Source organism: Arachis hypogaea, chromosome 3 (genome assembly GCF_003086295.3).
Source record: "Arachis hypogaea cultivar Tifrunner chromosome 3, arahy.Tifrunner.gnm2.J5K5, whole genome shotgun sequence".
Taxonomy (NCBI): Eukaryota; Viridiplantae; Streptophyta; class Magnoliopsida; order Fabales; family Fabaceae; genus Arachis; species Arachis hypogaea.
In genome coordinates this window covers 131,254,232-131,279,616 of record NC_092038.1, presented here as the reverse complement: position 1 = coordinate 131,279,616, position 25,385 = coordinate 131,254,232, and the positions used below count along the sequence as shown (strand labels likewise).

At 31.6% G+C, this 25,385-nt stretch overlaps 4 protein-coding genes and 2 non-coding genes across 7 annotated transcripts; 4 read left to right on the top strand and 2 right to left on the bottom strand.

The window, feature by feature from the left end:
• Positions 1–782: 782 nt before the first annotated feature.
• On the top strand, positions 783–4,670 carry LOC112791681 (NAC domain-containing protein 86). The gene is given in 7 exon segments (XM_025834604.3): positions 783–882; positions 978–1,245; positions 2,153–2,703; positions 2,934–3,359; positions 3,445–3,526; positions 3,806–4,435; positions 4,438–4,670. Coding segments are annotated over 6 exon segments (1,899 nt in total). The 5' UTR covers positions 783–882; positions 978–1,088; the 3' UTR covers positions 4,491–4,670.
• Positions 4,671–11,008: 6,338 nt separating this feature from the next.
• Positions 11,009–14,428, top strand: LOC112791680 (uncharacterized). Its single transcript, XM_025834603.3, has 11 exons — positions 11,009–11,582; positions 12,036–12,138; positions 12,423–12,436; positions 12,530–12,748; positions 12,955–13,026; positions 13,224–13,310; positions 13,405–13,443; positions 13,524–13,628; positions 13,705–13,867; positions 13,962–14,071; positions 14,171–14,428. Exons 1-11 carry the CDS (start codon positions 11,361–11,363, stop codon positions 14,255–14,257), a joined length of 1,221 nt encoding a protein of 406 aa, XP_025690388.1. The 5' UTR covers positions 11,009–11,360; the 3' UTR covers positions 14,258–14,428.
• A 503-nt stretch (positions 14,429–14,931) lies between these two features.
• On the bottom strand, positions 14,932–19,373 carry LOC112791679 (sucrose synthase 5). Of its 2 annotated transcripts, none has more exons than XM_025834600.3 (15): positions 19,038–19,373; positions 18,800–18,954; positions 18,522–18,714; positions 18,304–18,422; positions 17,990–18,206; positions 17,675–17,770; positions 17,419–17,592; positions 17,209–17,325; positions 16,935–17,101; positions 16,597–16,821; positions 15,928–16,494; positions 15,702–15,840; positions 15,490–15,587; positions 15,297–15,323; positions 14,932–15,207 (listed from the first exon to the last, which is right to left on the bottom strand). In XM_025834600.3, the coding sequence occupies exons 1-15, from the start codon at positions 19,281–19,283 to the stop codon at positions 15,192–15,194; spliced, it is 2,556 nt and encodes an 851-aa protein (XP_025690385.1). In that variant the 5' UTR covers positions 19,284–19,373; the 3' UTR covers positions 14,932–15,191. The 2 variants fall into 2 exon arrangements, with proteins under 2 accessions (XP_025690385.1, XP_025690386.1); XM_025834601.3 differs by having other exon boundaries at positions 15,297–15,320.
• A 1,063-nt stretch (positions 19,374–20,436) lies between these two features.
• LOC112793555 (small nucleolar RNA Z103) lies at positions 20,437–20,538 on the top strand. Its single transcript, XR_003198246.1, has one exon. It is a non-coding gene; the product is annotated as a small nucleolar RNA Z103 (small nucleolar RNA).
• A 78-nt stretch (positions 20,539–20,616) lies between these two features.
• On the top strand, positions 20,617–20,710 carry LOC112793554 (small nucleolar RNA Z103). The gene has a single exon (XR_003198245.1). It is a non-coding gene; the product is annotated as a small nucleolar RNA Z103 (small nucleolar RNA).
• Positions 20,711–21,313: 603 nt separating this feature from the next.
• LOC112791678 (glutathione S-transferase F11) lies at positions 21,314–22,425 on the bottom strand. Its single transcript, XM_025834599.2, has 3 exons — positions 22,204–22,425; positions 21,966–22,014; positions 21,314–21,810 (listed from the first exon to the last, which is right to left on the bottom strand). Exons 1-3 carry the CDS (start codon positions 22,348–22,350, stop codon positions 21,365–21,367), a joined length of 642 nt encoding a protein of 213 aa, XP_025690384.1. The 5' UTR covers positions 22,351–22,425; the 3' UTR covers positions 21,314–21,364.
• Positions 22,426–25,385: the final 2,960 nt, after the last annotated feature.

Here is a 25,385-nt window from a genome sequence, read left to right as displayed (position 1 = left end):
AAAATAAAATGGCATGTCATGTTAGGATAATGGGGAGAAAAATCGTAAGCAAATATTAATGAATTATTTCTTAAACAATCTCATGGCAGCATAAACTGAGAAAGGAGAAAAGCACCAAAAGATGGATTGGTGAAAGGGAAAGGGAAAGCATGAGATGACATAAGACTAAGTTATAGTAATATACTACCTATTTAGTTAGGGAACATTTAATTTGCATCCATCTATCAGCTCATATGGGAAAAGCATCAGATAACACTCACAAGTCATCCTGCCATGCCACCCTGCCATGCCACGTTGGTTCTTTATTCATTTCACGTGGCAAAATCTGGGCCCACATGGGTCCCACTTCCAAATTACCTTTCATTCATTGGCTGATCCAACTATAATAATATATAATAATTTTCTTTCCATGCACAAAATTTAAGTAATCTAAGTTCTTATATGAAACTCCATGAGTAGTAGTCAAGTGTGAACGGTATGTAGTTTTCTTGGGTTATGAGGAAGAGCCGCCAAAGTTGGTTTTCCTACTGTTGGTCACGTTAATGCAGATTCTTGGTCTGATGAAAAAGGTTTTGAAATGCATCCAATTAATATATTCCATGCATTGTCATGTGGAGCATACCAGAATCCAAGAAAGAACTACCAGGAAGCATAGGATCATTACCACACAAGAACACAACATATTAAACCCAAGCTTGAATACAAAGATAAAAAGAATCTTCCATTCCATTTGATCGAAAAAGAGATAGTGGGACAACCCCAATTTGCTTCTTCATTATATTCTCTTTTTGTCCTCTTTGTTAAAAGCCCAAGCAACCCCAACATTCCACCCTCCTCTTCCCTCACCTATTCTCTCGCTCTCTCTCATTTTTCCACATTAAGGTCTCTACTCTTTTAATATTATGTACAAACACTACTATATGTCGTATTATATTAATTTTGCTAACAAACTGTTCTCTTTTGTTCGTTGGTGACAGGGAAGGGAGAGCATTATTATTGCATCATTGGAGATCATCGCTTGGATTATTGAGGTTTCTGATAGTTTGTTAAGTGGGGTATTAGAGATCATATAATATTTAGATATTATAATGGCACCAGTTTCATTGCCTCCTGGTTTTAGGTTCCACCCTACAGACGAAGAACTGGTTGCTTATTACCTTAAAAGGAAGATCAATGGCCGTAAAATTGATCTCGAGATCATTCCTGAAGTTGATCTATACAAGTGCGAACCGTGGGACTTGCCAGGTACATATATATATTATATACATGCATGTCTATATCATATATTTTTCTTAATTTGGTTAAGGGAAAGAGATACACATATATTAATTTAGGGTTAGCTAGCTAGCTATTCTGAACGTCAACACATAGAGTAATGAGAAAAATAGTGGGATTCCCAACGCAAGTAATTAAACAAATAAAAACAGTGAAAAAGAAACATTCACCCATACTTGTATGATGCGCTCGGACAAGAGGTTGAAATTGAGAATTGAGATTGAAAAATAAAAATTAGAAGGTTGAAGTTAAATTAAGTTTTTGTATTTTTTGTGTGTGTAAAATATACTAGATTAAATTATATTTTAATATTATATTTAGTTTAAAATAGATATAAAAATGAATGTAGATTTAGATTTGATTTAGTAAAATTTTTTAAAAAATGATTTGTATTTTTTTAAAATATAAGTATTTCGTTTTATGTTTGGTAAATTAAAAATTCATATATTTATGTTTGTAGTTTTTAAAAGTTAAAGTGCATTCTTTTAAATTTTGTAAAATTAAAAAGTCTAATATAATCTTGTATATTTATTAATATTTAAATTTAATTTTTATATTAATGTCTATTATAATATTTTTAAATTTTAAAAATTATGTTATTAAACACATTTATTATTACTTGTATTTATTAAAAATTATTTTTAATTTAATTTATTAAATATAATTATTATAATTTTTAAAAAATTAAATAAATTAAATTTAAAAAAATATTGTTAAATTTTAATATGACTCCAAAACTTTTAATTTCTTATATTTATGTGTTAAGACTAAAATTTTAATTGGAATATCTGACCTTCCAGCATCACTGAAAACAAACACTACCTAACTATTTTCCTTTATATTGACTCAAGGAATATTTATTATTAATATTATACAGGGAGGTCGTTGTTGCCGGGTAAGGATTTGGAGTGGTACTTCTTTAGCCCTCGGGACAGGAAGTATCCAAATGGGTCAAGAACCAACAGAGCAACGAAATGCGGGTACTGGAAGGCCACTGGAAAGGACAGGAAGGTAAATTCGCAGAGCCGCGCCGTAGGGATGAAGAAAACCCTTGTGTACTACCGAGGCAGGGCGCCTCACGGGTCTCGCACTGGTTGGGTCATGCACGAGTACCGTCTTCATGAGAGGGAATGCGAAACCAATGCTGCTTCTGGCTTGCAGGATGCCTATGCTCTTTGCCGTGTCTTCAAGAAGGCGGCGGTCATAATCCCCAAAGTGGCAGATCACTATGCTGGTAACAATATCATGATGATGACAACTGATTCTCAAGGAACACCCCAAGTCTTTGACACCATGCCTTGGGATCATCATATTGGGCATAATGGTAAATGCCCACACTTATCTCAGGATCCATTCCTCAATAACCTTCCATCTTCATCGTCCTCCTCATTTCCTCATTATGGAGCCCTAACTTACTCTCCATCTAAGGTGCCTAATACCTTTCTTTTATTTAAATTAAAAATATTAACTGCACACTAAAATAAGGTGAATACTCACGTATAATTATTTTTATCTAAAAGTTATAATAATTTAGTTAAATATATCGAATTATTTAATTATATTTAACTAACAACTTCACATAAAAATAATTGGCACATGAATTTCTCCTTAAATCAAATTAATTATTATATATTTGTGTATATGTTTATGTTTTTCAGATGGATGTAGCACTAGAGTGTGCAAGGATGCAGCACAGTTTTTCCATGCCTCCATTGGAGGTAGTGGAGGAATTCCCTAATGTGGGAATTTCAGAGCTCAACATTATGACACGTGGCACCACTTCAATGTGTGGAGGAAGCATGAACAATAACAATGAATCGGATATCTTGCAACAGATTCTTTCACTTGCTAATGCTAATGTTTCTTCCCATGAATTCACAAATCAATCAAACCATTCACACACATTATTGGGTGGCAACAATGCAAATTATTCTGCTCCTCATCATCACGAACATGATTTTGCTTTTAATGCTGGCACAAGTTACACTAATCACGCCGTAAATGATATGAACCCCATGAGATATGAAATCCAACATCAAAACCTAAGAACAATAGAGATTGGAGATCTTGAAAGCGAGTTCAAGGTATGTTGTACATGACCTTATACCCATTACTTGCTACAATAAAACTAATGTTGGAACTTACATGATTATTTTCATAATTTTGCAGAGCTTTATGGAAGAGCAAAAGACGGTTCCGATTGAGGATATATCAAGCTTCCAAACAAACATACAAGAAAATGAGGTTCAAGGTATATTAATTAGCCAACAAAGCTAGATAATTAGAAAACTTTATATATTTGCTCCTATTACTCTTAATAAATAAATAAATGAGTTTTATTACTTTATTTCATCAAACAGTTTATTAATAAATATTTTTTTTTCTAGTTATGTAACACTTTTCTATCATTAAGCATGCATAACTATACACAATACACATGCATGATTGCTGTTTCCCTTTGCCATGTATAACTTTCTTTTGTTTACCTTTTTTTCTTTAAAAAAAACATAAAAAAAAACTTTATTTGCAGCAGAATCTGAGCTACACAATAGCAACAAAGAATTTAGTGAAGCTGACATTGACAATTTCTCAATGGGGTTCATCAACGATGGTGACCCAAATGAGAACTTCATCGATGATGATGACAACATTGATTATTCAAATTCCACAAGCTTTGAGGTCCTTGAAGAAACCAAGGTTAGCCATGGAATGTTTGTGGCGACTCGCCGAGTAGCCGACACATTCTTTCATCAGATTGTTCCTTCACAAACCATCAAAGTTCAACTGAATCCAGTAACAATAATGGGCAACAATTCTTCCATGGAGATGCTCAAGAATAATCAAGAGTCTTTGTTCAAGAAGCTGATGATGATGAAGTCACCAAATACATTACCAAGTGCTATTGTATTTATCTTTGCACTATTGTTGACGCTTTGTGTTAATTTGAAGGGGCAAGTTGAAAATTATTGGGCATCAAGAAGTGATGATGATACGATTAATGTGAAGAAGAAATGTTGCTATGGTGCTAATAGAAGCATGAAGAGAATGAAACAAGTAGCTCACAAGATCATATGGAACCAGCAAGAAAAATCTTGGTGTGTTGGAATTAAAAGTGGGAGAGGATTTAGTGTGGTGTTGAAGAAAATTGGTATTTTCCTCTCCATTCTTTGGCTCTTTGTACCATGTGGGTTAACCATGTTACAATTAGTCCTTAATTGACCTAGTAATTTTATTTTCTTTTAGCTTCTAACTTAATTAAGGATTTCATTATTTAGAAGGATACTTGTATTTTCTTCTCACAACAATTCTTGTATTTTACTTGGTCAATATATTATTTAATTAAGAATTAGTATTGTACTCAATTGTATCAATAGAAATTGATATATAATTCATTTTCATTTAAACCATTTATTTTGTTATTCAACCATAGAAAAGAATCAGTGCGGACAATGTAACACCCTACCACACAGAACCTTACGCTTAAGTCGTAAAGCAGAGGTGGTAAGGTATTACGACCTCTAAAAGAAAAAGATACGTACATAAATATAGTTGGATGAAATCATATTTAGGAGTCTTGAAGAATAAGCTAAACAAAAACAATAAACAGAAAAAAATCGTGTCATACTCGTATGGATATTCGTAAAATAGATAGGTAAGATAAAAAGAAAATTGAAAACACATATACATATCAGAATTCCAAAACTCAGATAGCAACCTCCAGACTCGACCTGCGAAGCTAAGGCCAGCAAGAGTATATATATATATAACCCAAAATAAAATTCAAACTACAAAATAAATACATGTATCTTCAAGTCAACCTCTAAGAGGAGCAAAATACAAAATGTACATGCGGAGATTCTATAAACATATATACATAGTCTAAAACAAATATATAACAGTTCAAAAGATAGTTCTTCGCTTGTAAGGTAGGAGGGTCTCCAGACGCTCAACGAGGTGCCTTTCGATCTGCATCTGAAAAACAACGAATTCTCAGCATGGTAAAGGTGCTCGCATAGTTAATATAAAAGGTCCCAGGAGAGCCAGAGGCATTCCTAGAACTTCGACACTCAGATTTCAGCTTAAGGATTCAACTAAACCAGAAATTAGGTAAGTTATCTAAGGTATTAAAGTTCTAAATCTAACTTTTACTTAACATTTCACTTTCCGACTCCTCCAATCCTCTGAGACACTGGTGGAACAACCCCTCTCACACTTCCGTCAAGAGAGATTTATCAGAAAACATACAAATACAATTCAAGCAAGAAAAATGCAGATAGAGAAGCATTTACAGCAAGTAGAACAAGTAGCAGATAAGCAGAATTAAACAGTTAAGCAAACTAAAACAATGCACACTCAAACAAAGCAAACAAATGCATATGATGTATGCCTGCCCTATGGTTGATAAGTCTCATCTGTCGGTTATACAACCCGACATGTCCCAGTATTTAACCATTGGACAGTCCCTCTGTGCGCGCATTCCCAAGTTCAATAATATAGTATTCCATGGAGTCAAACTCCAAGCTCAAATATAATATTCAATATATATATATATATATATATGCCCATGGGAGAATCCGGAGAGTTAAAGTGCCTAGTCACATCTTGCGACAGAGGGTTAACAAATTATCTCAAATATACAAGCCACATAATAATCTCTTTCCTTTTTAAAATAACACTTCAAATCAAAACTCAAGTTCTTATAGAAATTTTGGCAGTATCTCCTCTAAAACTTGAATTTCTGCCACCCTTCAAGGGTCCAACTACCAAACCAAACACCCTTCGATCATTCAAATCATTTCCTGTAACAAATTATTTCAAAATCAAACAAATACCAATATTAAATCTTTTTCCAAAACCAACCAACTTCAACAATAAATTATTAACAACAGCTAAACTACACATTTTTTACCATATACACAATCCATCAATTATACATTCAGTTCATTCCTATCTTAAGATCTTCTAGCCTAAGTTTTCACGTGACATTAAACATTAACTATGAGAAATCAAAACCATACCTTCGTATAGAATCAAAATATTCGAAGTTCCAGAAAAATTTTCTGACCGAGCTATTGAAGAAGAAAACGTCTAGAATCGTCTGTACCTCCTAAAACTCCCGTTAGCCAAACTCAAAGGATAGAGGAATTACGTCACCGTCAACTTTCATCGATCAAAAGTGGTACCAACGTGTAGAAGAGAAAAATACGAATACTTGTATTAGATTAAATTTTTTATTAAAGTTATGGATTGTAAAAGATTGAAACCGGAAGTTTAAAGGAATTACGTTCTCACGCTTCTCTTTCTCGGTTACGCTCTTCTTGTTTCACCGTTTCATTTCTTTGTAAGTTATATATGTATATATATAAACAAGATTTATGCTAGAAGAAAGAATGAATTATAATAACATATTATATTACAAAACTTATATATATATATATATATATATATATATATATATATATATATATATATATATATATATATATATATAAAAGTGACCGAGTACTCTTTTTTTATATATATTAACGTAACTTATAATGTTACAATATCTAATTGTGTAACTTATAATATTATAAGGTTTTCTTAGTAGAACTAGCAATGAATAACACTAATAATATATATATATATATATATATATATATATATATATATATATATATATATATATATATAAAATTCGATAATAATATTGTTAATTAAATTTTATTTTTAAATTAAAATATTAATTACTTAAATTAAAATATACATATAAGTTTCATTATTTATAAATTACTAGAATTATAGTTTTAATTATGTAGAATATTTCACCATAATATATATATATATATATATATTAATTAGAATATAATTTTAATTCAATTCAAATAATTATAAAAATTAATTCAATTATTTATAATAAAATAATTTTTAAAAATAAAAAATTTTAATTTATAAAAGAAATTATAATATATTTATATTTATATTTTTAAAATTGAGGGTTGATACAAACAATTACAACAACAACAATAAAGAAATATGAAAAAGTATAGGTAGACAATAAAAATATTAAACAATATGAATAATTGATATATCGGATGTTTATTTTATTAGGTGTGGGGATAATTATTCTAATATTAAGATTTAGGTGAGTAATTTGGAGGTGTTGTCTCGCTAATTAGAGTCGGCTAGATGGATCAAACGACATCATTGAACTCTATCATGTATTGTATCACGAGAGACCGTTTACATGTAGATCTCGTTTGACCACCTCATTGATGGTCTTTCTAGGTTTTTCTCTACCTTTTACTCATTGTCCATCTTTCATCGCATCCACTGGGTGTTCTGTCGGTCTTCTTCTCACATGTCCAAACAATCTGAGACGGGTGTTACTCCAACTCTCTCTCTTATATATTCGTTCATTATTCTATCCAATCGCATATGACCACTCATCCATCTCAACATCTTTATCTCTGCCACACTAACTTATGTTCGTACTCCCTTTTGACCGTCCAACACTCTGTACCATAAAGCATATCAGGTCTAATAGCAGTGCGATAGAATTTACCTTTAAATGCATTTTTTTGTCACATATAAAATCAGACGCACTATGCCATTTTGACTAACCTGTTTGGATTTTATGATTTACATCCTGTTCAATCTTTTTATTATCCCGTCTGATGCACCCAAAATACTTAAAAACTTTTAACTTTTTATAGGATATTTTTTCCAATTTTCACCTCTGTATTAGGATTTTGTCTTTGGCGGCCGAACTTACATTCCATATATTCCGTCTTGCTACAGCTTATGGGAAGATCATACATTTATAGAAATTCTTTCCATTATTTAAGTCTTTCCTTGACTCTCTCATAAGGACGATATCATCGACAAAAAGCATACATTATGACACATGCTCTTGGATATGTTTTGTGAGTACTTCAAAGATTAATATAAAAAGGTATGGACTTAAAGATGATCTCTGATGTAATTCTATATTAAAAATTTTTTTTGTCATACCATTTTAAATCTTTACACTAATTATAATATTATTATACATGTTTTTAATTGCACGAATATATGCGATAAGACGTCCTTTAACGGTAGCTTTTTTCAAATATAAGGTGACAACTATAAGGTGTTTTCTTTTTCATACATAACATTTTCAATTCCCAATCTTTGCATGTCAGTAATTCTTTTTTTTTTTAAATAATTTTGACAAAGATTCCTGTATTATTAGACTAATATTTTTAATTAATCCCTTAACATAGCTTTAAAAAAAAATTGGTTTCAACTCGCAGCCTGTTCACACACATTAAATACTCTCGTTACATATGCTACTTACTAAAAGAAATTCGAATCTGTGGTATTTTTAGAAGACAAATATATTTGTCATTATGATAAAACTCAATCAAAAAATAATAATTTAATAGTGAGAACATTTTTAGGTAAATTGGTGTTTTTTTTTCTTATTATGTTTAAAGAAATGAATCTTTTTAATTTTTTTAACAATTAAAAAAATAAAATGTAATTTTTTATCGTTAATTTTATAAGTGGAATAAAAAAATATGAGACAAAAAATATTAAAAGATTAGATATTACATTTTACTCCTTCAATTATTAAAAAAATCGAAAGAATTACACTTTTTGTGATTGGTATTGCAGTATTACCTATTGAATAGGAAGTAAATTCTCCTTGTGGTTTTTGAAATTTACGCAAGATGTTCTAATTTTAGTATTTTATCACGGTGATTTTCTAGATTAAATTTCGAATACCATTATTAATTTAGTTATTGGAATGCTAATGTGGCTCTTTTTTATTATACTAAAATGTTCCTACAGCTAGTCGATATGGCCAAATTGTAATTAGACTCAATTTAATCCCTCCTCTTTTTTTTGGTGACTAATCCCTCCCTCTTTGTATAGTCTAATTTGGGTAATTAAATAAATATTAGGTATCATTTCCTCGAATAGGAGGAGTTCATTAGCTTGAGAATTTTTTTTCAGCATTTGGTTATTCCATCAGATAAGTGGCATGAAGGTGAAGGAGAGGACACATAGAAGGAGTTGCACCCAAGAAGAGGAGTTATTGAAGGAGATAGAGCCAGGGCATTCCAATTACAGGTTGAAGTTTTTCATCTCAAGCAGAGACTGCAATCAAACCTTTCCATGTGTAGTGAAAAGGTAATTTGATGTTTAATGTTGGTAATGAATTTCAAGAAAAATGCATCTTTAAAATTGTTTTGATGGACAGTGTATAAGGAAAAAAGCGCAGTTAATGAAAGAATTAGAATTTGGCGGATTGGATTTGTACATGTTTGACTTGGTGAATTCATCTTCCACAGTCCTTTATAGGAATAGATTTTGTTAACACTTGAGCTGAAGGAAAAATATCATGGAAAAACAAAATAAATTAAAAAAGTAAAACATCAGAAGGCTAATTTTTTTGTGTTATGGGAGTAGAAGTAGTGATATACTTTAATATTGTAATTTTTTGTATTTTTTAAAAAACTGTGAAAAGTACACAAATCGAAATGTTCAATTTTTGTACTTCAATTTTTTTATTTTTTAACACAAATTGGACGTCCGATTTGTGTACTTCTCACAAATTAGACGGTTCGATTTCTATACCTCTACAAATTGAACGGTCCGATTTGTGTACTTCTAAAAATTAGATGATCCGATTTCTATACATCTAATAAATCGGGCGACCTAATTTCTGCTTCTCTAATTAAATGATTCTACATTTGAATACAACACTCCAACAATTCACTTTTTAAAAAAACACCACTATTACTCCAATATTAAAAATAAAAAATTCACATCAGAAACTATTTACGTATATTTTGATATTTATTCACATTTATATTATGACATGATATTCCGTAAATATCTGATTTTGAAACAATAATCCAATGTCATTGACTTATTGTGAATTTGGACTTTGTCAGCAAACACGAAGGAGTCAGTTTACACATGATTCGTGAAGCTGTCTATCACGGGACCATACACCGTACCATTCATCATTTTACATTTTCTCAAATGCGTCACTCGCTTCAATACGCTTTGAGATTTACACCATAATTGTCTTACCCTATGGTATCTTAGACTCTAATTAGTAAAAAAATATAACGTTAATTACATTTCATTTTTTCATTTTATATTATGTACTTATGTGTTATGTGTATCTTGATTTCCCACAATTATCAACTACATACTATAATGGAAGCCTATAAAAAAGCGGAGTTTAGGTCCCTTTGTTTTACCAAAGTGTTCACACTTCACAGCCGGTTTATTTATTTATTTATTATTTTTAACATAGCTGATATCAAAATTTATTATACAAGTCACAAGATAACCTTTTTCTTTTCCTGAACGGCTCATATGACAACTTTAATTAAGCTCTTGTGAGTCATTGGTTGAGCAAATGTTAGATAATAAATTTATCAATTAATCTGGATGTAGTAATAATTTTTGTTAGTTACAAGAAGCTGCAAGCAGGGAATGAATGATTTTGATTTTGATTTTGAGTGTAGAGTTGTGAAGATGAGGTAAGGTGAGTGCACAGCACATGCTTGATGAATTGATCACTCAAACATTGCAGAATGCAGAGTATCAAAGTGAATAATAGGGAACAATAAGTATCATCAATTTAGGAACCAACATAAATATACAAGTTGAAAAGAACATGACAAAATAGCCCAAAGATAGGTTCACGGGTCACTACACTATTAACCTCTTTCTAGTAAAATATAAGAGTGCGAATCCCACTAGCTACATGCCAACAATTCATTTCATACTATTATATTTCAACAATATTATTTCTTTATTGCAATCCATTTATCTTTAAATTTCTGTACTCTCAAGTCTGAATCTCCATCTATATTTCATTATTCTCATCACAGAAACTAAAGCATTATTTATCAGTTTAGCTTGGCTGCAAAACATAATTGCTATAGCAAAAAAGTTTATTAGCTTTCTATTATTACCTTCTAAAAGGTAGCTTAAAATAATGACTATGAGCAAAGTGTGGCACATATATAATTAGCTCAACTGTTCACATTATTTGTGTATAGCAACAGGTTTAATTACTTTATCATTCATTCACCTTCATGGACTCAGCTCCTTGTAGTTCTTGGCTGCAAGCCTTGTTCTCTCTCTTGGCATTGGTTTGGGTCTTGAGCTGTTGTGGAGGTGTTCGTGGAGGGACCACCCCAACAAAAGTGAGCAGCTTCTCAAAGGTGGAGGATGCTGTGAACTTCCACATTTATTATGGCCAGACCTTCAAAGTCATTAAAAATGCTATTGATGGCCAGAGCTACCTTCTTCTCCAGGTAATTCATCTTTCTGAACATTTTTCTTTTCATTGTCTTTGAACTCGTGTTAAGATTGCACTGTATCCTTAAGATTTGTTTAGTTTTCAGTTTACAAGGGTAAACAATGACATGGAAATGAGAGGGAGGTGAGGTCCTTAACATGAGTGATTGTGTTTTTTTAATCTTTACCAGCAAAGTCATTTGTAGATAAAGATAAGAGATTTTTTTAAAAAATGACATTGGCATAACAAAAGAAATAGATAACACTGATCTGAAAATACTCAAAATAGATGCTGATGAAGGAATAGCTTCTCATCTTTTGGGAAACATATGAGTTAGGAATTGCACTCTTTTTCTTTCTTTTTTTCCTTCCTTTTATAAGTTTACCATGTGTGCTGTATTTTCCCTGCTAATTAAACTGTATTTCTCAGCTACTCATTTTCTTCCATCACTTTGCTGTGTCATTGGCAGAATAATTCAAGGATTGCATCAAGGACTAAATACTGCACCTCAAGAATCAAATCATTTGTCATTCCATTGTCAAACTATTCTGTTGATACAGATTATTTTCCAGGTATATACCCTGCTTATCTCATTCACCTTATGATTTCTCTTCTTAACTGAGAACCAAAATGTTAAAGCATAAAAAGGTAACACATCATTTGATCTACCAGCAAACTAATGCAGTAACCCTTTCATTGTATTTGTCAATATTAAAAAGATTTTGCAATTCATTTTAGCCAATTCTTATTGAATCATATACTTAAAGGATGTCTTAATACAATAATGCTTTCTTTTACCTTTGTTGCCCCTAACTTGTTTGTCATTCTTTTCTGTCTGCTGGGATTGGAACTCAAGTTTCCTTCTTAGAGGTGAGAGTCTTTCACTACTCCAAGTTTACATGTTAAACTTCAAACGATCATGATAGAAGGATTTTCATCTAATCTTTCCCTTGTTTAGAGCAGATTTTAGGTTTGCTGGAGAGCTTGAAAGGCATAACAGCAGACCTAGTGGCTTCTCCATGTGTCTTGAAATTGCGTCAAGAAGGGCAGATTCAAATATTAAACAAAAGTGATTATCAACAGATTGCACAGTTCTCAGCACACTTCTATAGTGACACTGATCAACAACCAGCTTGCAACTTTGCAACTTTTGTTCCCTTTGTCGAGGATACGCCTTTGCAGGTAAGCACCTGAAGATCATGCACTGGCTAGATTTTCAACATCCAAAAGGACAGAACAATATATTTTTTTTTTATACTTGGAACAGTGGACATAGGGTACCAGGTTAGCTTGTACACCTGGTTATTGAAGAGAGATGTATGTACTTATGATAATGAAGATTTTCTTTGCCTAGAATGTTTGAAAACTAACTGTGTTTACTTTGATAGAGAGCAGAGTGGATCAAGTATATTGGAGCTTTTGCAAATGTTGAAGCCAGGGCCAATCAAGTTTATGCTGCAGTAAGAGCACTCCTCTGTTCCACCATCAGTAATTGTTTATATATCATTATGAAGAATATTTTTTCTCGGTAAATTTTTGCTATCATCAGTAACCTGTAGACAATGTTTAAAATGAAAGCTACAGTTGGATAATACACAATGTTTTCATGATTTTATGAGATATATTGCTCTGACAAAATGGTTTATCATTTGTGTAGGTTAAGGAGAATTATTTGTGCATGGCTAAACTCACAACGAATCGAACATCATTCAAGCCAACAGTAGCTTGGATGAAGTATGATAATGTATGTATCAGTATCACCAAACTCCAGGACACACCCTTTTATCTGTCATCTTCAAACTATATATGAGGAGCTATTGAGTATTTTATCTTTTCAGGGTGTTTGGTCTTTTACAAAGGAAGCATATCAATTGAAGGTATGAAAGCATTGCTGTTAGATAAACAAGCCTTTAACACTTGATCTTTTTTAATTTTGATACACAAACTATTCAAGCAGTATGTAGAAGATGCAGGAGGAGAGAATTTGGATGCTTCTATAAACAAGAACACTTACAATGTCACTAATCCTGATGATGTAGAGGAACTCCATGCCATCTTATGTGTAAGTTTATTATGATTATGTGATAATTGTTTGTCATAATTCTTTATCTTTATCTATGATTTTTTTTTCCATGTAGACCGTGGAAGTAGTCATCGACGAAACATTAACTTCTGATCCAACCAACTACATGCTATCAACATTTATCCAAAATTTAAACATTGAAGATCGTTCTTGTTTTTCCTTTCTTACAAACACAAGCCTATGGAGATATGACAAAAGGATTCAAAATTATACACTAGGTAACTACGAAGTTATAACTTGTTGCATTTACCTCACTAATTTAAACTACTTGATAACTAACTAACTAACTTTCCATGGTGCATGTATATGTAGATTGGTATAATGGAGCATTGGCCCAACCTCAATTGGTATTAGCAGATCTAATTGAAGTTTTATTTCCTACCGGAAATTACAATATGACTTACTTTAGGAACCTTGCAAAGGTATGATTTCATTAAATTCTTGAGAATAAAAAGAGAATTTGCAAGATGGTGTTTGGTATTCCTTCCCTAACTCTCAAGGTATTTCCTGTCTTCTTGCAGGGAGAAGCACCTATAAACATTGGTCCTGAAATGTGTGATAGGAATACTTCCACTACAATGGACCCTACAGTAGTAGCATGTGGATGATTATATCTCAAATCTCAAATTACTTTTTTCTTTTAAAAAGAAATATAGGATCTATACGTTTTTTAGTTATTATTATTTGCACTCAGCAATGAGTATCGATAGTTCTATACACAGAATGCAATAATTCCACTTCTTTTTTGTTTGGTATCATTTTAACCAAAATTTATCGTCTATCTACATGTTGAGACAAGAAACACAAAAAAATATTACATAGCATTGAGTTAAACCAAGATTATAGGGCTTAGCCTTATTGATATAACTTAATTATAATATAAATTTTTTTCGGTACATAATTAGAATAGAAGTTAACGATATATATATATGTATATATGTATATTGCTAATTTTTTGTTTGGGCTTTCTATTATTTAAGAGAGATTTTTTTCTTAAAAAAAATTGAACTTAAGACTATTGGTTATGAAATTAAAGAACTTACCATCTTGACTAATTTTAAGTTAATTATTATTGCATATTAATTGTTTTAAAACTATAATATAACTAAAAAACTGTATTATTAGGGTAATTTAATTTGTCTGATGTATAAAGAAATAGAGTTTAAAGTTTTTCTGTTGCTCCATCCATTCATGTCATTCTCTTCCAACAACAAAGAACAAAGGCTCGAGAGTTAAATAATTCTTTTATTGAGTTTTCTCACACAAAGGCCAAAGCAAACTATTTCACAGAGAAGCAACTTTTATTGAAACAATTTTGAATTTGTAACGATTACAGAATATTATTTAATTATTATTAATTTTGTAACTATATAATGTATAAATTTTATTATCTTATTTAATAATAATTAAACTCTCTTTTTTATTTTATCAACTTTCGAGCTTAATTCAACAATTAAGCATTAGAAAGAAAGACAGACACCAACATCCAGCACTGACAAGAAGAAGCATTATGAAGCACCCTAGCAATTGCTCCACTTGGTGTTATGCTCCAAATAAGCTAAAACGAAGAAAGAAATTATTGAGTTGATAAATAAAAGAAAATCATGAACTTTTCAAGGACTATATAGCTATTATTAAGTAACTTACCTTTGCAATTTGGACTGTGAACGTCTGCTATAGCAAAAACAAATAAACTATATGTTAGCTTGGATTAAATGAAAAATCAATTTCTCATAAAGACATTATACACATCTTGAAAGCAGAAATAATTCAAGTGAAGGAAAAATTTTTTTTCAGTTACTTCAGTGTGAAGCTTTGTGTGAGGTGCTGATTGTTATACCTAGTTCCTTGTTTCTTCATACTCTGCTGCTTTGGCACTGGTTGAGGTGGTGGAGGAGGTGGTGGAGGTATATCACTTGGAACCGGTATAGTCTTCACCTGTGACATTAAATTTGGAACATCAGAATTGATAGTCATTCTTGATCATAAGATTATATTAACTATTAGTAATTGTTATGGATGTGTTTCAAAGGACTAAGCAGATTGACTTACCAAATTTTTTAACATAAGATTGTAGAACATCTGAATGTATCTCTTCTTGGCCTCTTTTTGCTCATTATTCACTCTCCTCCAAAATGTATAAATGTTTCCCATATCCAGCAACTTGTTTGCATAGATCTTCCAGGTATAGCTACAAAACAAATTCATCAAATTTTTGAGATTATGATTTTACATGTAGGTGTATTATAAATGTTAAATTGGTGTGAGTCTTGTTTACCATTCGTCTATGCGCTGCAATCCGGCTGCAGAAACCTTGTCCCAATATGTTGAATCTACTTGGCATTTTTCAAAGAAATCAGCAATTTTGTTGCTTGATTCTTCTCCATTAAGGGGATCAATATGGAAGCCAGAGATCCCATCTACAATGATTTCAGCTGGACCTCCTTGGTTGGTTGCAAAAGTAGGCAAGCCACAGTTCATTGCTTCAATGACAGTAAGGCCAAATGCTTCATACAAAGCAGGCTGCACGAAAGCTCCTTTCGTATCAGCAATGAAGCGGTAGAGCTCGCCATTTCGATATCTATCCGTCTGTGCAGCTATCCATCTAAATTGACCCTTGAGTTGGTACTTTTCAATCAAGTCATGCATCTTTCTTATTTCTGCCATTTCCTCCCTATCTTTGGATTTTGAAGGGTCAAAGAAGCCTCCTACTATGACAAGGTTCACCAGGTTTCTCAATCTCTGGTTCTTCCCATACCATTCGGCTAAGCCGGTTAAGTTCTTGACAACATCAAACCTTGCCATTGAGAATATGATTGGTTTTCTTCTGTTTTCTAGATACCCACTGTTTCCATAATAATTTCAGCATAAAAAATTTGTAATTAAGGAAGAATATAGTGATTATTATCTGAACACTAACTATAAGAAGTGGCAAGTAGTCACTTACATATGCTCTTTGTTATCAACTTTGCTATATAATAGTTCCTCAATGGCAGCATTAAATTTAGTGAGTCTTTTGTCTTTCTCTGTGTTAGGAAAATAGACAGATTGGTCTGCTCCAGGTGCAGCTATGTTGAACTTGGGATCAAATACATTTATACCTGAAACAACCCTGCAGAGCCCTGGGAGTGTAAATGCTGCATGACTTTCATATTGTCCAGGCCTATCTTTGCTGCAAAAAACAAAAACTTTTTGTCACAAACTTATGTGTATATATTCTTCTTGATCTTTGAGTTCTAAGCTATATAAGTGAATTTTCTTTTAGTTTTTAATATGGATGCTAACCTTCCTGCAATTTCATGATAGGTGCTGGTTATGATGAAATCAGCCGCATTCATTGCTACTGTATCAGCCATGAATTGACTTGAGAAATGATACTTGGGGTCTAGTTCTTTCCACTTGACATCTGAATCTTCATACTTAGTTTTCTCTAAAGCATGCGCTATAGTTCCCTGGAATTCAAGCAACGACTTAAGGAAATTATTACATAATGTAATAAAGGACATCATTGAAATTAAAGAGAAGTTGTCAAGGACAACTTAGAATAAGGGATAGTGACCTGAGTTATCCCAAGTTTGTTAGCCATAAGAGAAGCTACCAAATTTCCATCAGTGTAATTTCCAATAATAAGATCCGGTTTCCCTTCCATGAAGTCTAGCACCTTGGCTGTGGCATCCTATCATCATGAACCAAAGAACTGGTTAGGTGGAAAATTCATCATAACAAAACCTCCCAGGTTAAGATTCATAAAAGATGTTGTTACACATGCCTGAGAAAACCTCTCAAGATAAGGATAAATATCAAAGCGAGAAACCCATTGACGCAAGACTCCATTCTCAGTTTGGAAAGGCACGCGCAGAATGTTGGAGTGCTTGGTATCAATGATTGGTTCCAACTCTTGGTTGCATTTGGTTCCTTGAGCATTTGGTATGAGCCTTGTGACCTGTCAAGTTCAATAGTATATTTGCATGTGTGTTTTTTAAAAATTAAGTTAGAAACGGATCACTTTTTTGTAAGAACCTTACCACAAGAATCTGAGGCTTCACATTTAGCCCTTGTTGCTTAATTCTCATAAGCAACTCTGCCTCCAAAGCTCTCACTTGATCCAATATGTAAACTACCTGTTCCAAATAGCAATAGAACAAAAGTTGTTATCCATGAAAGCAATCCCAAAATTATAACCTTTTTTTTATTTAGCTTCTTTTGTCAATAATTAGTATTTTTTAACATATGATAAAGTCATCAAAACTTGCTTAAATTTTTTATTCTCAAGAGCTTATCAAATTATCATAAAATTTACAAACAAAGGCTTTTAAGTAACTAGAGTCAAGAACTGCTACCTGTCCACCAGTGTCTGGCAATCCAAGAACATCAGCTTGGCCAAAATAACCATGGATGGAAAGGATGACAACATTGAATATTGTGGGAACTCTGCTGAAGAACTTCTCAAGATTCACTGGATCTGGAGCTTGGAGCACTTCTGACAAAAATCCCATTGTCTCCTTCACTCTTCCTGCAGTGTCTCCCCATCCCTTCTCAAATCCCCATTCCTTAAGCCTGCATTCAACATTGGTATTGATAATTGAGTCAAAAATCATGTTCCTCCTATATAATAATATCTAGGAATATAAAGGGGTTGTTCTGTTCTGTTTACCTTAGCTCAAAATCTTGGTAGGGAGCATCCATGGGAGTTGCTGAGAGATATGCATTAGCCACAATAAGTGCAAGCTGAATCTTTGCAGCAGTGTTCAGCCTCTCATTCAGCATCAGTTTCTGACAATTGTAAATGAAAAATTGGAAGATACATAAATGTCAAAAAAAAGTATATGTTTCATGGATTTCAAAAGTTTATGCTGTTGTTCTGGCACCTACTTCTCCTTGATGATTCAGTGATAACAAGTAGTCCACTATAGGCTGTGTTTTTGACAAATTGCCACTAAACTTTGATGTTAAGAACTTTGAGACAAATTGGAGTCCATTTCCGATCGAAGATGGTAAGGTTAAACGGGGAATAGGGAAATCATAAGCTCCAAAATCCGCTTCGAATGAGTTTTCATCGTTTGCCCTGTGACATAGACCCCAGTTAACCATCGAAACAAAAGAGTTGGTCACACTGGTTAATTGATAAAAAAGAAAAAAAAAATTGATACCAATTTTCATCATAGACCCGTTCCTTGAATTTGAGGTAGTCAGTGGAGGTTATAGCCTCAACTTTAAGGTCCTCAGAGTTGACTCTGACATGTTCCCAAACTCCAGGACTTTGCCTCACAGCAAACGCGACATATGGTGGATGAACAACAGCTTCCTGCATGCATGTTTCAAAGTTCCAGAAAGCAATCAAAGGTGACTTGTATAGCAAGTTACAAGAAGAAAAAGGAATAAGCTAACCTGTGTATGGCTCAATATAAAGCCAAGATTGCCCTCCAAGACATGATCCCTTTCAGTCTTGTCATCTATGACTTGCTCCATTTCCTCCATCAGGTGATGGAGTTTCATTATCCTTCTTCCCTTCTCTAAGTAATTGGCAAAGCACCTCTTCATATGGTACCTACTCTGCCTCAATGCATCCGGCATGTTCTCCGTTATGGAATTCGTGCGCTTCAACTTCGGTGCTGAAGAAGCAGCAGCAGCCATTTCAACAAATAAAACAATGTAAACTAAGGCTTAGAAATTGGTATCTATGTCTTTGGTTGCTGCTCTAATGAGATGTGTCGCACTTTATATAATATATATACATTGCTACTTGCTAATGTGTGGGGATAACTTTTGTGGGTGGAATTGGGCCCACTAGAGGAGGTGTTGATTGGTGCAAGAGTTGGAGAAAGAACATTTTTCCAGCACAAACGTGAATATATTTTCTAGGATTATAGGTATCATTCTTTTCTTCTTTATGTCTCTTTGCGTTGTTGTGCTATAGCCAAAACATGTTTTTGTTTGTGGGGGTGTGTAAGCATGCATGAGAGAAAAAGAATCTAGTAAACTCTCATGTCCAAGCCATTTACTTTCTTCTTCATCTTATGCAAACAAATGGATACCAAATTCATATCAACCCTACTAATTATACACTAAAATCAACCATCAAAATTAATATACATTAAAATACATAATAAATATTAAAAATAAATTAAATTATGTTTGATGATTAATTTTAATATACAAATAGTATTTTTGTATTATTACAGTTGAGTCTCTTTCGAGATTTCCGTTGATCACATCTAGTATTAATTTTTATATTTTTATTTTTTTTGTATTTTTTTAAAAATAATTGGTTACAATAATATTAATCAGGCTCAGGCCTGTTAGTTATGGGCTAAATCCAATAGCTGACCCAAAAATGGTCCAATAGATCATTCTCCCTTAAACGACCCGCATCCACCTTTCAAAACCAGGGTTTCTTGAATTCAAAATTAGGGTTTTTGTTCGCCGCACCCTTCCCTCTATAAAATACAACACTGCTTCAGCTTTTACCCTTCACTTTCTGCACTCTTCTCAGTTATCTCTCAAAGGTTCAATCTTTCTACTAGTTTTCTTCCCCTAGTGTTCGTTTTAGGGTTCTGGGTTGGCATGTTTGTGCCGAATCACGCGTCAATTACTGATTACCATTGCCCTAATCGAGTTGGGCACTGAGTATGAGCTGACGCCACATCAATTCCTTCCTGCAATTTAATGTGCATTGTCAACCCATTGATTTTAGTTCCTATTGCAGAATGGGAAATTCTCTTCTTTTGTCAAAATTTATGTTTTCAAATTTGATTTTGAATCTATGTATTGAATATTGAGAGTTGGAATTGAAATGATGACACTTTCCCCATATGATCGAAGTTGATTCTAACTTTGCTATATACATAAATTCAGTCTTCTGAATTTCCAAGCCAAAATTCTGATCTTCATACCAACTCAATTTTTTTGTTTGATTAGGTTATTTTTTTTATTTTTGTTTTCTATGCTAGGAACTATTTTTTAAATGATGGAAGTGATGATTATTTCCCCAGATGATCGACGCTGATATTACTGTGCGATTTTTTCTCGTTAGAGAAACCAAGCCAATTAATCTGATCCATCTTTTTAAATAAACACTTATTTACACACTTTAATTGTTGATATTAGATTTCAGTATATTGTTAATTATTTTGTTGCATTGGAGGAATCAAATAAGGGTATTTGACACTGAAATCTTTTTATATTTTGGTATATCTTAATACCCATAGAATTTATACTCCAGATACTTTAAAAACATAAGTTTAATGCTTGGATTTTAAAATCAGTAGAATTCAAGTTTGGCTCTTCTGTAATATCAATATCATATCCAGAATTAGGATTTTTTGTTATTGTTATTTATTTATTTTTATCATTTTCAGACTTTGATTCCATTGAACAGCCCTCTTTCCTTTGAAAAATCTAAAAGTACCTAACAAGTTAATTATGTAAGAAAATGTTGCAAATGAAGAAAAAAATCAATTTCACAAGAAATTCTGCCAACATTTTTATTCTGTGCGCCAAGTACATAGGAACACATCATCAAGGATAAAGCACATTTGACATCCAACATGAAATTTCTGTTTTATTTATTGCTAGTCAAATCAATTTTGTGGATCATGATATTTTTGAACTAGGCTCATCTGTTTTTAACAAACATAATTAATTGGCACACACAAAAGCTTACATTTTATAAAAACATAAGATATTTATTATTAATAAGTTTAAACATTTCGTAATTAATGAATCAAATTCTTCAATTTTTTCCAAGCTGGCCTGCTTGCTATTTTCTGCCACCAAGCATTAACATTGGTCCTCTGAGTGATCAAGTGGCCCATCTTGGCATCCTCAATGAGATGATCGATCCCCGGAAGGTGACTAAGATCGGCCAAAGTGAAGGTGTCTCCGGCGAGATAAGCGCTCTCTGAGAGCCTCTTGTCATAGACATCAAGCACCTTCTCTAGCTTCTGCTCAGAGCTATGAGCCAAAGCTAAGTCCCCTGGCTGACCCATCTTTGGAAGGATCACAAGTTGAAGCATGAGAGTGAAACACAAATCGTTGAAGTTGTGTGCTTCTACTTCAAGCCACTGGTCCACCATTGCTCTCTCCTCCAAGGTTGAACCTAATAGATTAGGACCACTCTCTGCATGTTTTGCTGCGTAGTACCTTACTATTGCCCTTGACTCTGCGTGCAAAATTAAAATCTAATTCAATACATGGAGAATTAATCATTAGTCTTTTTCATATAATAACCTAAATCAGTAAAAAGGCTTTGTCACAGCTAGCTTAACTATAGAAATATGATTTAAGAAAATAAGATCTAAGAGTGAAGGAACATACCAAAGAGTCTGAAATCCCCGTCTTCCACAACTGGGACTTGACCAAAAGGCTGCAAAACAAAAAAGAACCACACTATTTATTTAGTATTTACAGAATAGCACGAGTAATTTCTTATTTAAAAATTCTCCAAATTTATGGCTATTTATCTTCTAAAAATATATCATGTATGTGTATATTTCACATCTATAATTGTGAGTATAATGTAACACGATCTCTCAATTATATGTTGACTGATCACCTGTTTCAGAAGAAAATGAGGTTGCTTTTGCTCTCCGTGATCAAGGTCAACATGGACAATTTCAAAGTCAACCCCTTTCTCTAAGAGGCAAGCTAACACCCTTTGAGAGCAGGCTGCTGTTCGTGGACCATATACCTTCACCACCATTTTCTCTATTTTTGTAGGCAAATTAAATTGTATATTAAGCTAATATGTCTTCACATCTTGGATGCCAGTGCTGAATATATAATGTATGGCCCTATTACTACTTCTACTAATAGATACTACCAAGTATACAAGCAGTGACGGATCCAGAAAATTTTGGTAGTGGGGCAAAATTTATATAACATTATAATTATTTTTATAATAAAAATAATATATGTATATAAAAAATTAAATATTAAATTATTTATTAATTATTATATATCTGTGTATAAATATGTATTGTTTAACTTATTTTTAATGTGTATTTTATATTTTAATATATATTTTATACAAATAATTATTTTTTATGTACCTATAACATAATTATTGTTATGATTATATTTTATTATTGTAAAATATGATTAGCCTTCAAAATATCTAATATATAAATTACAATACTAAAATAGTAATTTAAATAATAATATATAATTTAAATTTCTATTATTTTAGGTTTTATATTTTAAAAAATTAAATAATTTTTCTGTTAACTACCATCAAAATTTCTCTCTTTTTATATATATTACTAAATAATTATTTAAAAATTTACTTCCTAACACAGTTAGAAGTCGACTCTTATTTATATTTATAGTTAAAAAAGTTCTTTCAATTAATACAGTTGTTATGAAAAAATTAAAGCTAATTTGAAAATAAGATAAATAATATTCTTTTAAGTTGATTTTTAAAAAAGAACACTAATTTCGTTTAAATTTGAGAATTGATCATTCTAAGTTTTAACGAATTTCTAATATAAAATTTTTAAATTGACGATTAAGTACCAAAAGTTGAGTAAAAATTTATTGTGGGGTCAAATTTAATAATCTAATGGGGGCAAATAAATATTATTATTATATACTACTCAAAAAAATTCCAAATTGCAGTGGGGGCGCTTGCCCCCACAACAATGTATGTAGAACCGTCCCTGTATACAAGTTACATTCTCCAACCAACCTGGGGGTTAACACGTGATGACGTCCACATTCGTCCCCATTTTTATGAATTGTATCAATTTAAAGGATTGAGATGTTCATAATTCATTACTCTTAACTCTCTTAAATAATCACATACCAGATAGTTTACTTTTGTCTTTTAATGAATTGTAATGCTTTTAACCGGAACGTATAGCAAAAGGTGATTAGATGTAAGTTATCGGTTATGTATTATATTTTTATTCAACGGCTTAAGCTTGATTAAAAGAATTGGTTTTCCGATAAATAAATTTTCACCAACAAAAATATTTGCCTACAATTACATCTGCATGTCACGCATTCATGACAATTATTCTCACACAAATCAATTTTAGTTTTGTTACTTAAGCACACGCACGTCTAAAAAAGTCAAAATACACTTCTTATTCATTACTTTGGTATTTAAATTGTTTCCAATTAATAAAATAAAAAATTCCTATTAATTGTTAAAAAGATATTAGATCAACAGAGGCGGAGCTTCACTAGGTTCATTGGGGCATGCCCCTCCAAATTTTTTATAAAAAAATTAATAGTAATTTTTCAAAAAATAAAGAATGGTCGAGTTAGCTCAAATATATTACTATAATTTAGAATATTTAGGTTCAATTTCTATCGAATACTTTTATTGCATAATAAACACGTTCCTGATGCTTGCTGCTTCTCATTATAAAAAATATGCTTTGCTAAAAAACTTAAGGTATTTTTTATTTATTTAATTTAATATTATTTTATATATTATTATTTATTTAATTTAATTTTTATATGATAAAAAATATTAGAATATTCAATAAGTATTAATATTATTGTATTTGTATAAATTGATACATTTTTTAAGAGGAAGGATAATATTCAAGAATAAGAACATATAACTTCTACAATATCAATACCTGTAAATAGTTTTTCTATTTTAATGAATCACGAAGAAGGTGAAATACAACTTTCAAAAATTTAAAGAGTGCGTCTGATGAGTTTGACCTTAATTCTTTGGAATGAGACCCTGAAAAATGACTTTAAAATTGGCAATATCATCCAAACATCTTGACAATTATTCTCTATTTTATAGAACTATTTTTTATTATCTTATTAGTAACAAACTTAAAAAATAATTATATTTATAAATTTTATTTTAATATAAATATTATTATTAAATTTTTATGTTAAATTTTTGCCTCCCAAAATTTTGTTTCAAATTTCACCACTGGTCATCAACATATGGTGATTAAGATGGGAAAAAATGTACGTATAGTGAAATTGTTGTGAATTTATATTTCATTCTAAGGTAATAGACTGATGAGTCAATATATAGTGTGTGTACAAATTTATGTCATCAAACTATTTTTCTTTGAAGAAAAAAAGCTTGAAGGAATTTGATTATATTATATATGCATGTACATTTTCATCCACCGTTCCTTGTCTTACAATAATTATGTACTGCTTACCGGTGGTTGGGGATATGATGCATTGTTCTCTATCTGATGTGCATGATTTACAATTTTTCTCTGAATACTCTTGTTTTGTGATATTTATTTTGTTTTATTTTTGTAATGTAGATCAATTTAAAATGAGTTTTATTTTATTATTTTTTAATTTAAATTAAACAATAATAATAATAATTAAGATACTAATATAAAAGATAATTAATAAATTAGAACAATAATGCTTATTCTTGAAACTCTTAAGAATTTCTGTTTAATACTTTCAGTTTATTAACCCCACTTGCCATTATATTGTCATGGTTTATAGTGATTCTGTTTTCCCTTGTTTTTAATTAGGAAAAGTGTAGATAAACAATGAAAATATTAAACAACATGAATAATAAAAATATTGAATGTTCATTTTACTAAGTGTGTGGATGGTTATTTTAATATTAAGATTTAGATGGTTAATTTGGAGGCGTAGTATGTTTTTATTTGATTAGTAGTTGTTTATATTGTTCAAGATGATCATTGTTTACCTAACATTTTATTTGGAGGCGTAGTATGTTTTTATGGTGCGCGTGATCATGTTCTGCATGTTACATGATCATGCTTTTGA

What these genes read in the sequence shown, in the direction of transcription:
- LOC112791680 (XM_025834603.3), top strand. Translation starts at nt 11,361, where the DNA reads ATGGACTCAGCTCCTTGTAGTTCTTGGCTGCAAGCCTTGTTCTCTCTC. An exon ending in AGAGCTACCTTCTTCTCCAG is followed by an intron (nt 11,583 to 12,035) that starts GTAATTCATCTT and finishes TGTCATTGGCAG; the next exon opens with AATAATTCAAGGATTGCATC. An exon ending in AGGAAGCATATCAATTGAAG is followed by an intron (nt 13,444 to 13,523) that starts GTATGAAAGCAT and finishes CTATTCAAGCAG; the next exon opens with TATGTAGAAGATGCAGGAGG.
- LOC112791679 (XM_025834600.3), bottom strand. Translation starts at nt 19,283, where the DNA reads ATGGCTGCTGCTGCTTCTTCAGCACCGAAGTTGAAGCGCACGAATTCC. An exon ending in CGGGTCTATGATGAAAATTG is followed by an intron (nt 18,715 to 18,799) that starts GTATCAATTTTT and finishes TCTATGTCACAG; the next exon opens with GGCAAACGATGAAAACTCAT. An exon ending in ACAAACTTGGGATAACTCAG is followed by an intron (nt 17,102 to 17,208) that starts GTCACTATCCCT and finishes CTTGAATTCCAG; the next exon opens with GGAACTATAGCGCATGCTTT.
- LOC112791678 (XM_025834599.2), bottom strand. Translation starts at nt 22,350, where the DNA reads ATGGTGGTGAAGGTATATGGTCCACGAACAGCAGCCTGCTCTCAAAGG. An exon ending in CTCATTTTCTTCTGAAACAG is followed by an intron (nt 22,015 to 22,203) that starts GTGATCAGTCAA and finishes TTTGTTTTGCAG; the next exon opens with CCTTTTGGTCAAGTCCCAGT. An exon ending in CGGGGATTTCAGACTCTTTG is followed by an intron (nt 21,811 to 21,965) that starts GTATGTTCCTTC and finishes TTTTGCACGCAG; the next exon opens with AGTCAAGGGCAATAGTAAGG.